Here is a 16372-nt window from a genome sequence, read left to right as displayed (position 1 = left end):
ATCTAGACTCGTACCCGAGACTCACCTAGCTCTCCTTCTCTTGCAGACTCTCCGGATACCGCCCAGTGTACATAGCTTTCACCCTGTAAATAAAACCACTTACCTTTACGTTCGTCTCCGTGTTTGGTCTTGGTCTCGCTCTCTGGACAGTATCCCCTGGTTTATGACACTTTGCTTGATATTTGAACGTCATGAGGAAAACATCTCCCTCCAGTCCAGGTGGATACTGGGCCTAAAAGTGTACATTTTGTCTGTGTAGTTGAACTAACACAACTCAGAGTCAACACTCATGATCCTGCACTTTGTGGTCTTGTAGTTTATTGTGGCACAAAGGAGAAATTCTGCATCATTGACAGTCCACAAAAGGATTTGGTTTTTGCTCTCATATTTGCCTTTTTTTTTTTTTTGCATCTACAGTTTTTGCTCAGTGTTTTATTTCCTGTTTCTGGAGTATTTTTGTGGCAGCATTACTTCACACAGTTTCTGGTGAATTTGTGTAAACGTTGAGTCAACATTCACCCTATCGTTTTCCTGTTGATAGTTTCTTCTCAGTGTTTTTTGGACTTCAGCAAACCTTCAGCTATTTTAACTATTTATGTACCAAAATGTTCAACTCATTTAGGAATATGGCTTAAGGTTTTTGCTATTTTTATACCTTCTGAAATATTTAAGTTTTTGCAAATTTTTTCTCATTGAAAAGAATGGAGAACTATTCAAATCCTTGAAAAACTTTGTGCTACTACTTAGCTAATTTTAGATTTTGTTCTGATCATTTTAACTTGAACAGTTCAGTTTCAGTTTATTCAACACGTCTGGGTTAAGGCATGTTCACAGAAAATGCAATTTCGCTTGTGACTGCAACATATAAGTTGTTTGCATTTCTGTGTGGATGAAAACAGTTCTAGAAACAGTACTGAGTTTACAAAGATATCTTTAGAAATGGCAAATAAAAAGACTGTTTTGGAAAGACAGCAAGTGACATGCCTATGTCACTTATGGACCAATAACTGCAGACACGTGCGTACACCAGCAATGAAGTATGAATGACCAATGAAGTGGTGTATGCCACTTTTTTGTGTGTACCCTCCCGTAGAAGCCCAGATTAAGCCTCGTAACTCTGAGTATTTTTTATTTGTGAATACTTTACATTGTAGAACAATGGATTCAAATAAATAAATGTCTGGATAAATTGTAAATAAAAAAAACAGCATACAAGTCTTTCCAGACTGACAGGCAGTACTAGTTGCTCCTTTAAGACTATTATGAATGTTTTTCCTCCTTGACATTGTTTATTCACTCACCCAAATGCTCCAGAGCAGCTTTTATAGAGAAGCTCGACCACAATAATGATCAATTAGACTGAATTCATGGTTCCATGTTGGCTTTACTGTACACTGACCGCAAAACCTGTGTGACATCTAATTTGTCATCTTTTCTTTCTGACTAGGGTACGTCTGCACCATCAACAGACAATGTGTGGAGCCCAGGCATTTGTGGCTGCTTAGACTGTGTGACAATGAATGTGCGTGATAAAACTTCCATTCAAAAGGTTACTTCAAACACAACAGATAAATAAGACCACGAGTAAAACCACGAGTGAGTGAGAAAGAACAAGAGAGACACTTGTTCTGAGGAAAAACTGTGTGAGAAAATTTGCTGCTATCCACATTTGGATAACTCATCACTCAGGGACCACAAGGACACAAAACAGGGTCAAACTCCTGCTGGGAGTAAAAGAATCTCTCAAACATTTCCTCTTCTTGTCTTTTAAATAAACAGTTGAAAAAAAACAGCACATAATCATCCCTCATTCTTCTGTAGTGACAGTGAAATGCTGTTATGCAGCTGATCTAAAAATAGTATGTATACAAGTGTGTGTGTGGGTGTCAGCAAGGTTCTAATGGTGTGCACATGCAGATACAGAGAAGCGCACCAAGGCCCTTAATTAAGAGCATTTGATTAACACCACCTCAGTGCTGCTCACTTCATAATTCCAAAGCGGCGAGGTTTGAAGGAATAGAATTAGTCTTTCACACTCAGTTTCTGCATTTTGTTTTAGTTTTCTTAAATATTGACATACAGCATATTATGTCATGTTTCACTGTTCATTTAAGGTTGTATTTCTGTAATAAACAGGCTTTATACGGACAAGATGAAAGCTCTCCTAAGAGTTAAAATTTTACAACTGGCAAATGTTGTTTTTCACAGTATGATTGTTCTGCTGTATGTAGAGAATGATTTGCAAAAATCAGAGTTTTAATACATACTTTAAATTAAAGGCCTATCAATCTTTGAAGGAATGCATATCACCCACTGCCTTTCATGAGTTTGACAAAAATCGTCTTATATTAAGAAATGACAGCTATAGCATTTTTGAAAAATCAAACCTTGAAAATAACGTTATGCATCCTCTCATGCAATATAATTAGATAACATGCTTAGAGTGTGTGTTGTGAATGATATTATACTTTGCTACAAGACAGAGAGAGTTGACTCCAAACCATAAATTGCAAAATTACAAAGATTTCAAAGATCTTACGCAACTTTTGAGTGCTTCATGTTGTGGATCAGTCTCAGCTACTATGGCACTCCATTTTAGATCAATATGTTTTTAAAATAACTGAGTCATAGGGATTTTTGTGTTTTAACAATCAGTTGGCTGTGCGACCCTGTTGAACCAGGTTGACTTCAAATGGTAATCAGTTGTAGATGCACATATAATTGCTTTCTGAAATTTTATTAAAATACATCCAGTGGTTCAGATTTTTAATAACAGACAGACACTCATGCAGACATGGGCAAAAACATTACTACTTTTCACAGCAGCAATAACAAAAACACAGAACAGGACTTTACATGTTTCCTGTTGGGGTTAATAAGACGTGCTGGTTTCTGTTGCTTATTTCACACTGTGGTGCTTCCTGTGATTTTGTACTGTAGTTTGTCATTAACTAACTGTTCAGCATGTGACTGCTGAATTAAAGTTAATCCAGGACATATTTGACTAAATGTGTTTGAACTCTGAGTCAGAGTCTGCGATGCAGTTACGTAATTACATTAACAAACCGGCAAAGGTAGGTCCCAGTGGGAAACGTGAGAAATAAAGCCCCAGCTTCCGGTTCAAAAGTGGTGTCGTCCAATCAGCGATTTCTCAGGTCTCCCACTGGGACCTACTTCTTCCGCTTTGTTAATGTTGTTGCATTTCTGTTTTTTGTTTGTGTGCTTCGTAATGTTGTTGTGGTTTACACTTCAGGGCCACCGTAGTTAACAAATAAATACAATTGAACACTTCTGGGGTAATTACCAAATTCATTTTAGCAACTTGCCATTTTTTTTTGTTTTTTTTCTATCTTTGTGCTCTGAAAATTTTGACTCATTCAGACTTAAATTTTAGTTGAAGCAACATCAAAATTCAAGTAGTTCGGGAAAAAACGCACATGGCCCCAAAGGTCCTTATAATTTCTGTTCATTATGTAAATTTGTGAAGCATAAAATTTGCTAAATTTAGCTGTCCTATTTTCAAATCAAGCATTATAACTGCATAGCAGGGATGAAAGGTGGTGGGTGATGTGCATTCCTTAGGAATGCTAGGCTTTTAATTAATCTTATTCCAGTTTAAGTTGTCTTAAAAAAATATTCACCTGCAGACAAAGAAGTACATGGGTGAGTGGAGGTTCTTGTTTTTCACTATGGCTGTAATGACCATGATGTTCTCCAACAGAGAGATGATACCTAGGATCAGAAAAACCTGCAGACAGAGAAGAAAAAGACACTTTACGGACAGGAAGAGTATGGGTGAACAAATGAAGAGCACAAAATACAGCCAGTTATGTAGGCCGTACACTGTAAGAAGGATTTAAAACAGTAAATGCCACCCATGAAAATGATTGAAGTTTATTCAAACATATAACTAGTACATGTAATTTTCAAAATTTGTTCAATATTAATGGCTTACTATTTATTTTTCATTTTTGGGAATGTTTGCTTATGCAAATATTTTGACAGAAATATAAAGAAACTTGTGAATGGAATAATTGTTATTAAGCTGTTAAATATACAAACTTTTTTTTAATAAAAAAGTTATGATTTTAGTAAATTGACCATGTGATGGCTGCAGTTACAGCCACACAAATGTGGTAACATTCACTCGCACGACATACAATAGGTCACCTCATTTATATTTGGGTTTCTTTAAGTCTAGGGATTTAATTTACAGAATAACTGGTTTTGTTTAGTAGGCAACACATCACCCTGTATTCTAGAATAAGTGCGCACATTTTAGTTTACATTGTTATGTTCTGCTTAATTTAACCTTTGTTTGTTTTTTGAGTTTCTTCAGTGCTGGCTGCTCCAATCCTTCAGGAGAACAGAGAGGTGGAGAAGGGGTGGAGCAAGCCGAGACTGCAAATTGGTTCATACCACTACTCTTCATCCAGAGGGGGGGAATGGGATTTTGCTATGTTGGTTTCAGTTAGGTTTTTGTGTGTTTTCCCCTTTGTGTCTTGTATGTGGCCTGATCAGCCAGTATTTAAGTTTCCCCTTTGTCTCACTTAGGGAGGTCTGTTTGTTTTAGTTAGTCTGAGTTGATGTCTGTTACTTTGACCTTTTTATGGGCCCAATTTTTGTCATTTATTCCATTATTTACCCAAGTTTGGTGTTGGGTTAAATAAAGAAACAATCATTTTTAACTTTAAACTTGTGCCTGGCTGTTCCTTAACTGCTCGGTCCATCACAGACCAATTACATTTTTATCATAGATTTGAATTTAACTAACAAAACTGAGTGATACTGAGCATGTCTACTAACTAAAACGAAGCAAAAAATATATATTAACTTGACTGATCAAATCTTTGAGTTACAGGTATAAAAAATTAGTAAGAATTTATCTGACTGAACCAACTAAAAAACTCCATCCATTTATTTCATGAACTTGCTTTTTCCTTTCCGGTTCACGGGGAGCTGATGTCTATCTTGAGCAGTCAATGTGTGAGACGCAGTGGACACCTTGGAAAAGTCACAGGTCCATCACAGGGACACAGAGACAAACAACCATTCACTCTCTCTCCCACACTTAGGGACAATTTAGAGTACCCAGTTAACCTAACATGCATGTTTTTGGTCTGTGGGAAGAAATCAAAGTACCAGGAGAAAACCGAAGTGTGCACAGGGAGAACATGTAAACTTTAGACAGAAAGCCTTCATGCAGAAGGGAAACCTGCAACCTTCTCACTGTGAGGTGACAGCTCTAACCACTGCACCACTGTGCCATCAAGTAAAAAAATTGTTTGTGAGAATTTAACTATTTGAGACATTTTCAAAATTATTTTTCAAACAATTACAGAGCAGGATAAATATAAAATGATACAATCAAGTGTATTTTTAGGTAGGTAGGTAGGTACATTTATTTATATAGCACTTTTCAGCACAAGGCGACTCAAAGTGCTTACCCTTATTAGGACACTATTTAGACTTTCATTCAGTTCTGTAGCCTAACCATGACCTTAATCCTAAACCTAACCATTGCCAGTTGCCTAACTCTAACCCTAACCTAAACTGAGCTCACACCTTTGTGCTTAACCTAACCCAAAAATGATGTTCCACTATATTAGGACTGGGCTTTGGTCCCTATAAGGTCAACCAATCCTGACAAGGTAGGTGATTAGACAAGACAGAAAACAAAAACCAGGTATACACACACACACACACATACACGCAAGCAGACAGAGATACAGACCTCCACAGCAATGTGGACCTGCTCACATGCTGCAGGTTTAGGGGTAGTAGTTTTGTCATGTAGGAGTGAAGGAGAGAGGGTGTAGTTCTGGTGATAGAAGGCCCAGGTGGAGTTACCCAGCAGCTCCTCCTCTTGGTAGGCTGTCCTGTCTGTTCCATTCATCCTTGCTGTAGTTCTTGTCCAGTTCACTGCACCTTTATCTGCATGCCATTTTCAAGCAGGCTGAAAGAGAAAACACACTGAGTGTCATTTAAAATCACCGTGGACATGTTACATGTAATAAGTTTGCTTCTATGACAGCTTTAAAGAAAATTGATTCAAAAGATTTGATAGTGATACAATAACTAATGTGTAGATTAATCTAGGGCAGCAGAAATAAGAACATCTCATTATAAAATTACAGGCCTATGTCTGCACAAGCCACAATTAACAACCTGATCAACTCTATGTGAAGAAGATGTGCTGCACTGCGTAAGGCAAATGGTGGTCAGGCCAGATACTGACTGGTTTTCTGACCCCTCTTTAACCCCGCCAACACAGTAAAATTGAACATTTTAGAATGGCCTTTGATTGTGGCCAGCCTAAGGCACAACTGTGCAATACTCTAATCAGCATCTCGATATGCCACACCTGTGAGGTGGATGAATTATCTCAGCAAAAGAAAAGTGCTCACTAACACAGATTTACACAATTTTTGAACAATATTTGAGAGAAAAAGGCCTGTTGTGTACATAGAAAAAGTGTTAGATCTTTCAGTTCACCTCATGAAAAATGGGAGCAAAAACAAAACTGTTGCATTTATAATTTTGTTCAGTATAAGTTCTGACTTCTGGTGCAGTGAGAGAAATGAACCATACCTTGGACTGTTTCAACTAAAATATTTTATTGATACTCCTGAAGTACAGCCCATCCATTAAAGGATTAACAGTTTAGTTCCAGTCTTTGTGTATTACCATAATAAAGTTGTATTTTTCATGGTATGAGTCTGCCTACGATGCAGGGTGATGATATCCTCAGCTTCAGTTCTCATAGGTGGTGGTATGGTTAGTCTGTCTCAGTTTTTGGTGTTAAAGCTCTTATCTCAGTGGGCTGGAACTAGCAAATAGCCAAGAATGCAGTTTTGTAAGCTGTGCACATAAACATATTTCTTGATTTTCAAAAGCTTACCGTTCAAAACACAGCCACATGGCTTTCTGGTCACTTGGCTGCAAACACTTCAACAATAATTTTGCTTATTTTCCTGCAATTTTGAGTCACAAACTAGTCTTCCAACAGTCACATCCCAGTGAGATACCCCCTTTGACCTTAATCTTTTAGAGATGAGAGCTTGTTTCACCAAATATCATTCCTGATGCGTCGGTAAACAACTGACATTTGAACTCAGCTGACTCTCAGGATTCCCACAAATGGTCAGATACCCAGGGCTCTCTCTCTCCTGCTTGTGCAAAGAAAATCAATAAATCAGCCTAAAGTTAGACATCAGTACTGAAACAAACTTGATTGGGCTTTTTTTTTTTTAATCCTAAGAAATTATCAATTTCTTTTGAAAATAAATCAAAACATTTACAAGCACATTGATAATGAAATGTTACCTAAGAGCAGCAGTTTAGTCTTATCTGGCCAAAGAAAATTGAACTGACATTTGTTTGGAACATTCTTCTGTAATTATGAAAGAAAAGAGACGAAGGATCATGACCTGATACTTTTATGTGAGTGGGGCACATGAAAAGCCTCAGTGTTATAATTTGAGCCTCAGCTGATGAGGTGTGATGAGATCAGAGAAGCTTTAACTCATCCCTGCAGCCAAGAGTTTTAGAACTCATGACCCAACAAACAGATCCTTTCAGTAAATTTATGTGACACTGTTTGATTTGCTTATATATTGCACAGCACATAAGTGATATATTGTGTCATGTGTTGTCTTCAAAATTCCTCAGTCGAGTGACAATTCAGGAATTTACAGGAGGTTCAGATAACTCATTGTGGAAGAAGAGAGAGGAACTAGTGGCAAACACTTCTACACAAAGTTAGGCAGTTGGCTTAAACTTTTACGACTGCCATATATATTTTTGAACTGTACTCTGTTCCAGTTCAGAATATATAATAAGGCTTAGATTCCTTAAAGGAATGCATATCGTCCACTGAGTTTCATGCCAGAGTTTTAATGGGGAACTAAAAAGTGTTTTAAAGATAACATAATTAAAAAAAAAAACATAAATGGGGTTTGTTTTCTGAGTCTCTCCTTTTAAAAAAACATTACACTAATTTAAAATTTTAAATCAGAGATCGAAAACATTACTAAGGTCCCTTCTGCAGGTTCCATGATCACTCTGGAGTGTGACGTATTGAGTGCTAAACACAAGAACACCAACAAGGCAGTAAATATCAAATACAGATAGTGTGGGAGTGAAATGGTTCAGTGCGTTGCAATTAACTATGTAAACTGACCCTAAACTACAACAGCTGAGTCATTCTTCAGCTTTCCAAAAGACAAGAAAGTTTGATTGATGTGGTTAGTTTTGCTCCTGGTCAAAATTACAACCCAAAGTCTGGTGAATGACTGAGCAGTTAAAGTTTTAAAAAGGACCATCTGAACTACAAACCTTCAACAGAAGAACCACCGCCTTCCACTGTCCAAGCGGCACCTGCCGCCTTTAGCTGTCTGGATGGGAAACTCCTTGCAGACTGTGTGACATCACTGTAAAGCTTGGGGGTTCCCCTTGTGAAATGTGGGGCTTGAGTTCCCAACAGCATGACTCCAGACAAAAAAAACAACAACATGTTTTTAAACTGGTGCTCTTGTTAACAAAATCTGCTTCTTCTTCTGCTTCCATTTTCACTGATAAACAGTGTCCTCGGTGTACAACGATTGGCCACAGTTCATCACGGATCCTTCTACGTCACCAACCAAGGAGGTAACACCACCCATACAATCTCCTCACTTCAAGAATTGACACAAAAACTCTAAAAGCAAGTCATTAACATTTTAAATTAGAGAACTGCTCCACTGGAGTGTTTTATGATAGTGTTTAACTAAAAGAACAACATGAAAACTCTTTTTTTTTTTTTTTTTTCATTTCCCCTTTATAAACTAAGTTCATTTTACAATGAGAAGTGACAGAGTTACAGCCTTCTGGGTCAAATCTTGTGAATGACGCTATGCACAATCTCATACCATACAGTGAGATATCACAAGTGCTACACCTCAGAGTTATGTGTAGAAGGTGACAGCAAAACTAGATTCATATTTGTAAAACTAAGTTCTAACTATTTTTGTTTTTGCTAAAGTTGATTAGCTGTGGAGGCCATTTTGAATTGTGTTGACTCTAAATGTTAATCATTTGTCAAGGTACATTCATTGATACTTTCTAAGAAAAAACAGATATTAAGGTATCAGTCAGCACCTAGAGTATGGAGGGATGTTGATGTCGCTTAGCTGTGGTAGCCATCTTCAGTTAGGGTAACTTCTTTAGTTAGTTAGTCAGTTGTAGATATACATTCAATAATTACTTTCTGAGAGGTTCATTAAAATCTGCCCACTGCTTCACTTGATATTTTGCTAACACAACAAACAAACAAACGCTAACACAGACACAGACAAAAAACATCATCACCCTTTGGCTTTTGGCAGTGGGTCGAAACAGCTAATTACTGCAAACCAGACCTATTCACAGTATTTTTGTTATAAAAGTAGTTTCCAAATGCACATAGATTTATCAAACATTCTGTATGGGACAATGTCTAGGACCTCACTTTTCTCTCAAAGTTTCAGTTCCTGGTGTCAGCTGCTGTTGGGAAACTTCCTTTATAATTCTGCTCCATCATCTGCTTCATACTATTTCTGCAAATTGTCACATGGCCAATCTACATCCCAGGGGCTCTAAATTTGATTCAGTTCTAATGATTGAGGAGCTCACTAAATCTGTCTTTCATGCTTCCTTTCCCATCTTTGAAATAACTTTTGCTTTGTGTCATGGTGTATTAAGATAGAGCTAACATCAAAATTTGGTAAACTGTGATTCAAAGCATGGTTTGAATTGAATTACATGGGTGGGAAAAAAGATTTGCTGCTGTTTCATTAACCTTTCCCTACTGTCAGATATACTGTTAGCTGAAGCTCCAAAGTTCCTGTTTATAGGCATTAATATGAGCTGCATGTCAAACGGACACAAAGTCATTTGGGGGTCATTGTCATTTTTCATGTTTAAGTTTGGGTTTCTTGTTTCTTGTATTTTGTCATTTAGTTGTCTTTACGCTTAGTATTGTCTTTGTTCAGTTTTTGTTCCTTGTACCTTATTCTTTTCTCCTGAAGCTTGCCATGAGTCTGTGCTCTGGATTTGCCTCACTCTCCACAGTCAGCAGGAAATAAATATTCTAATTAATGCACTTGTAAGATTTCCTTATAGAATTTCTGAATTAGGTTGTGAGATCTGTCTGACAGTGAGCCTATTTAACTTTTACCTTAAATTACATTTTAGCTAAATAAAGTTAATGTTATCAAGCCTAAGCTCAGTTTTCCTAATGAAAATTCCTGAACTGATGTTAGGATTCTCTTTGAGGAAGGGGAGTTGTTGAAAAGGGTTTCCTCTAAACGCCACACATACCACCGGTAAAAAAACAAACAAAAATACCATTCAAAATACTGATGTAACAATGAATCTTTATAACACTAAATAACTATGTATGTTCTTCTATAAGCCTAAAAATGTAATTTATGTTATCCAATTAACAAGAACTAGTAATTAGTGCAGAATCAGCATTCATAGAATTGTTTTTTAGTTTTTCATATGTTTTCACAATAAAACTTTTTTGCACACCAGATCTTCCTACTTCTGTTTCAGAAATTGCTGACCACACAATTGTTTTCTAAAATCCCTATGGTGACATTTGTTCCCACTATCCCTTAATTTTAGAACATTTTTGTACCTAATTTTAAAAAATTAGTTACTGCCACTGGCTAAATTTCATGCTTAAGGATGCCCAAGAGTCATCACAGCTCTGCCTCATGAGGGTCTGCTTCATCTAGTGCTGTAACTGATCTAAAGTACTAGAGCAGAAACTTTCATTTTTGACACACAGAAGCTCATTCTTTTATGTCTTGACTTTGACCAGCTGTAAAAGACAGATGTAGGTTTCTGGTTTCATTCTTATAAGCACTGCTTTGTTTTTATTTTCTCTTTTTTTATCTGGAAAATTTCATCCATTCCTTGGAGCAACAGACCACTTTCATATGACTTAATAGAACCTGCGGGCAAATTGTTAAAGCAATTCTTGTCTATCAAAAAATGTTTTTACACCAACAAGAAGCACATGTTTAATTAAAGGCCAAGCATTCCTTGAAAGAATACATTTTGTCCAATTTTAAACTAAGATTATGTTTTATTGAGGAATGACAGATTTGTAGCCATGTTTGTCAAACATAATATGCAATTTCTTGATGTGATCTGAGATGTGTTAGTGTGTTGAAGAGGGCTCTCCAACTACCACATCAAAATTTAAGTTCAGTATCTGTAAAATTGACAGATTTATCGGCATTTTTGTGTTGGCTAATATTGATTAGCTATGGCAGCCATATTGAATTGGGCTAACTCCAACAGGTAAAGAGTTGTTGATGTGCATTGAATGATTGTTTTTTGAAATTTTTTTAAAAAAATATGTTCAGCAGTTCATAAGATGTTATAGTAACAGACAGTCACACAGACACAGGCAAAAGCATTATCATTCACCTTTGCCTTTGGGCAGCAGGTGATATTTAAAAATGTGAATTGGTTGGTCCTAAATATTGATTTACACTTATTTTGGAAAGTGGCTCTCAGGTTTTAACAAAGACAACAAAGCTGTGTCTGTTACTGGCTGAGAAGATGGTAGCATGGCCCAGAGTGACTCACTAATAGGAGAGAATAGCCTGGAGGAGCCTTTGTTCAACACAAAAACATAAACACATTAAGGAAATATTTTGAGCCTTTGCATTTAATCTGCAGCCATCTGTGTTCCCTGTTGGAGTGTGTTTCCTGGTGGGTGTTTTGTTTCCTGCTGCTGCTCTTCAGCTCGTTAATCTGCAGTTTGGGGCTGGGTGTTAGTTATTGATATAGATTTTGTTCCACCGTCACAAAGCAGAAAGAAAGAATTAGGGTATCTTGATCACAGCAGCAAGAGGCACACCCTGTAGCCTCTTTGTTTAGGGTGGTACCTCACCCAGCTGTGATTAGTTGGCAAATAGCATTATTGAGCGAGTCTTCAGAATGTCTTTTGACTTTCGCTAAGTTTCTCAATTGCCACACTGTTGTCACTTGAAAGTTTAACATTTTCCAAAAATTTGTACAACAAATTTTTTCCCAAAATAGTCACAGAGTTGTTGCGGACGTATTGAATCCACCTGAATTGTGCTGTGGGCATCACCAACCTGTCTCCAGTGTGCTAGAGTTGTGTTTTGACACCTGTACATGAGCTATTCTTTGACAGAAAACATCCCAGGCAAATGTCCAGGTCTAAAATCCATACTGATGATAAACAATAATTGAAAAACTGGTCCAAATCTTCTTGTCCTCATTTCCTAACTGCACTAAAGCGGATTAAATTATAAATGTTGACCTTAGGGTAACTGCCAAGGTGGTTACAAAGTGGGCAGAGCTGGGTGTGGTGTGGGTGGAGGTGGACAACAAAATAGCGTGCATGAATACAGTTTTGCAAACCATGAATATGAATATATAAGCCATGATTTTCAAAAACTGCCCACTCAAAATGTGGCCTCAAAGCTTGATTGAAAACTCTCAGAGTTTAGTGAGAGCAACAGAAAATTTGCATATTTTCTCAAAAATTTTAGTCTCCCAACAGTCGCAACCCAGTATGATACTAGCTTTATGCTAACAAATAATTTAGATACTGACCCACATTGTTTGTTATTAACTGTTACAAAATGTTTCTTTAATATGTTACATGAATATTGTTAATGTTACATTTTCTGGACAATGTGAATAACAAAATGAATATGGCAACTTCCTAAAAGTTCTCTATGGAAGAACATATTATAACAAGAAATATTGGAGTGGTGCCCATTTGGTAAACACTGAAAATTAGGGTGGCACGGTCTTGTGCAATATTGTGAGATGTTATGTTCAGAGACTGTTTTGTAAATGATTCTCAGCTATGAACACAAAAATTTCTGCTCAATATCTCAATAACCATTTTTCTGTTGGCCAATTAGCTGTGGCATCCATTTTGAATTAGGTTGACTCCAAAAGGTAATCAGTTGTAATTGTACATCCAGTGATTACTTTCTGAGAGTTACCTTAAATTTCATCCAGTGGTTCATGAAATAGTTTGCTAATACAGACACATGAACACAGACACAGACAAAAATATAATCGACTGCCTTCCCTTTTTGGTGGCAGGCGATTATAAATAAATAAATAAAACTAATGTATATTTCATCTAGAACTGTCTTCACCCATGCATGTAACTTTTATATTTTCGTGATTAAACAGCCCAATGGAATACAGTAATTGCCATCAAATATTTAAGTATTTGTAGGTTCAAAATTCCGTTTCAAACGTTAATGTGGAAAACAAAATAAATACAGAAAAACCTTTTCTCAGGTAGCAGTTTGATGTTTGAACATTATTCATTCGGAAACCACAGCAACAACAATTACTCACAGTGGCACAAATGTAATTAATTCTGATCAGATGGTTGTGTTTCTCTCATCCAAACAACAACTTGTGTCCACTGTTGGCTCATCAAATGTATTAAACAAATAGAACTGGCAGAAGCTCAGCTGTAGTACAATTACAGAGTAAACAAACTGCTACAACATGATTAAAAAGAGCTAAACTTAGCCTTTCCAAGAATAGATTAATGATATAATATTTGTATAGTCAAAACTCAGTGAACTTTTTAAGTGAACGTTTTAAGTAAATATTGAATCTCAGTAAACAGTGATATTTTTACATGCTCATTTGTAATAGGCTATCAATTGGACAAACAGAAAGTTAGATTAATAAATATCATATTCAAAATAATACTTGATCTTCTAACCACATAAAAATGAAAGAAAAAAAATATTTGTCTTTTTCAAATATTTGAATTAAAAAATGTATTGAGCTCTTGCATTTACATTTAGAACCTAGAACTAAAGTTAAACTCAATCTGGGGTTTGTCAGATTGTTTAACTAAATGGGGCTAACTCCAAAGGTTACTCAGTTTTAGATGTACATCCATTGATTACTTTGTGAGAGTTTCATTAAAGGGTGGCACAAAACACATAATTGTTGTTTAGTTCAGCTTTAACTTAATCATGATTTTATTTAGATTATTTTAGCTACTATTTTGACTGTCTTAGCTCATGGGTAGATATGTTTAGTTTTATGATTTTACTTAGGTTATCCTATATTTCATTTAGATTATACATGATTGATCTATATTTGATTATGATATTTCTATGATGTTTGCTGTATTTGATTATGTACCTGCTGGTTGTTTCTGTGTTGTAAAGCACTTTGGGTCACGGAAAGGTGCTATATAAATAAATTTCACTTCACACTTCATGACTGTCTCCTGAAGCTGACCGTGATTATCCTGATTTGTCAAAGTCCCTGAAGTATATCATGATCTACGAGAAGTATTTACCAAATCTAAAACCACCCCTCTGCCTCCCCACAGACATGATTGTGCCATTGACCTTCAACCAGGAACCCCCTGGTCTCATTAGAAAATCCACATCCCCGGTGGGTGCAGGATTTTTCTTTTCAAGAAGGATGGCTCTCTTAGACCATGCATCAATTATCATGGCCTAAATGATATCACCATTAAAAACAGGTATCCTCTACCCCTTTTGAGCTTCTTCAAGAAAGCACTGTTCACCAAGTTAGATCTATGGAATGCCTACCATTTGGTCCATATAAGAGAGGGAGATGACTGGAAGACTGCATTCAACACTCCCTCAGGGCATTACGAGTATCTGGTCATGCCCTTTGGCCTCACTAATGCCCCCATCATCTTTCAGGCATTGGTTAATGATGTTTTAAGAGACATGCTCTACAGATTTGTGTTTGTCTACCTAGATGATACCTGACCCCCCTTGTAGTTGAGGTAGATGCTTCGGACACTGGTGCTGGCGCAGTTCTGTCTTTGCTGTTCGCTGATGATGCCAGGTTACACCCAGGTGCCTTGTTTTCTCAATGTCTCTCAGCTTTAGAGAGAAACTATGATGTTGGGGACCGAGAACTTTTGGCAATAAAATTGGCACTGGAAGAATGGAGGCATTGGTTGGAGGGGTCTCAGCATCAGTTCACGGTATGGACGGACCACAAACACGGAGTATCTCAAGTCTGCCAAGAGGCTTAATCCATGCCAGGCCAGATGGGCATTGTTCATTAGTAGATTTAACTTCACCCTGGCCTATCGAACAGAAGACAAGAACATCAAGCCAGATGCCCTCTCAAGAGTTTATGAATCCTCAGTTCGTTCGTCTGTATCCGTTGCCCATGACTACATTCTCCCCTCTGCTACCAGGTTAGCCATAACCAAAATCGAAGTAATGCTCAAGAAAAGCCATCTGAGTCAACCGCCTCCTGTTCAGTGTCCGAAGAACCTTCTGTTTGTTCCAGAGAATTTGGTATCCAAGGTCCTTCAGTTCTGCCAGAGCTCTAAGTTGTTTTGTCACCCAAGTATAACCAAGACCCTGGCAGTGGTACAATCAGGATTCTGGTGGCCCACACTGAGAAAGTACACCCATGAGTTTGTGTCAGCTTGTTCCACCTGTGCCAGAGTAAAGCCTTCCCATTGTCGTCCTGCAGGTCTACTAAGACCACTGCCCATTCGTCATCGGCCATGGTCCCACATTTCGATGGATTTTATCACAGGCCTGCCTTTCTCACAAGGTAACACCGTTCTCCTAACTGTGGTGGATAGATTCTCTAAGATGACTCACCTTATACCGCTTCGTAAGTTGCCATCTGCCTCTGAACTGGCTGACGTGATGGCCCGAGAAGTGTTCAGGCTCCATGGGGTTCCTCGCAACATTGTCTCTGATAGAGGACCGCAATTCATCTCCCGCTTTTTGGGTGAGTTTTGCACTCATCTTGGCATTGACATCAGTTTGTCTTCAGGTTTTCAGCTTCAGACGGATGGCCAGACAGAGAGGATGAATCAGGAGGTTGAGTCCAAGTTGCACATCCTTTGTATGGATGCTCCCAGTCGATGGTCCCAAAACTTACCTTGAGTGGAACATGCCATCAATGGGCATCCATCAAGTGCTACAGGTCTGTCACCATCTAATTTTGTCTATGGCTATCAACCTCCAGTCCTCTCTATTCATGAAAGGGCTACCCAGGTTCCTGCTGCCCATGTGTCTGCACATTGCTGTCTCATCCTGTCAGGCATTTCCCTATTTTTGTGTTTCAGGACAAAGCGGGGCTGTGAGGATCTGGGCTTAGCTCCGCCCTTGGGCGGCGTCACTAACCCTTACTCCACAGGTGTTCCTGATTCCAGTGACGAGACCAGTTAGCATTTAAGCCGCAGGCTGTGATCAGATCTTCNGCTGGAGCATCAAACCTTCCGGGTTAGATTCTCCGCCTCAGCGTCTAACCTCGACTCTGCTCTAAGTGTTAATTACGTTCTTTGTCTTGCCTACGACTTAGG

At 37.8% G+C, this 16372-nt stretch overlaps 1 protein-coding gene across 2 annotated transcripts in view; it reads right to left on the bottom strand.

The window, feature by feature from the left end:
• mc5ra (melanocortin 5a receptor) overlaps positions 1–16372 on the bottom strand; it is a 41342-nt gene that overhangs the window by 10003 nt on the left and 14967 nt on the right. The window contains exons 2-3 of one of the 2 annotated variants that reach the window (XM_037980550.1): positions 5735–5956; positions 3642–3748 (exon numbers count right to left, since the gene is read on the bottom strand). In XM_037980550.1, coding sequence (XP_037836478.1) covers positions 3642–3748; positions 5735–5896 — 269 coding nt within the window. In that variant the 5' untranslated portion in view covers positions 5897–5956. The remainder of the gene's footprint in view (positions 1–3641; positions 3749–5734; positions 5957–16372) is intronic. The other variant, XM_037980551.1, reaches the window with a different exon arrangement.

This window comes from Kryptolebias marmoratus, linkage group LG16, assembly GCF_001649575.2.
Source record: "Kryptolebias marmoratus isolate JLee-2015 linkage group LG16, ASM164957v2, whole genome shotgun sequence".
Taxonomy (NCBI): Eukaryota; Metazoa; Chordata; class Actinopteri; order Cyprinodontiformes; family Rivulidae; genus Kryptolebias; species Kryptolebias marmoratus.
Note: the sequence above shows the minus strand (reverse complement) of the source record. Positions and strands in the feature narration are given on the sequence as shown.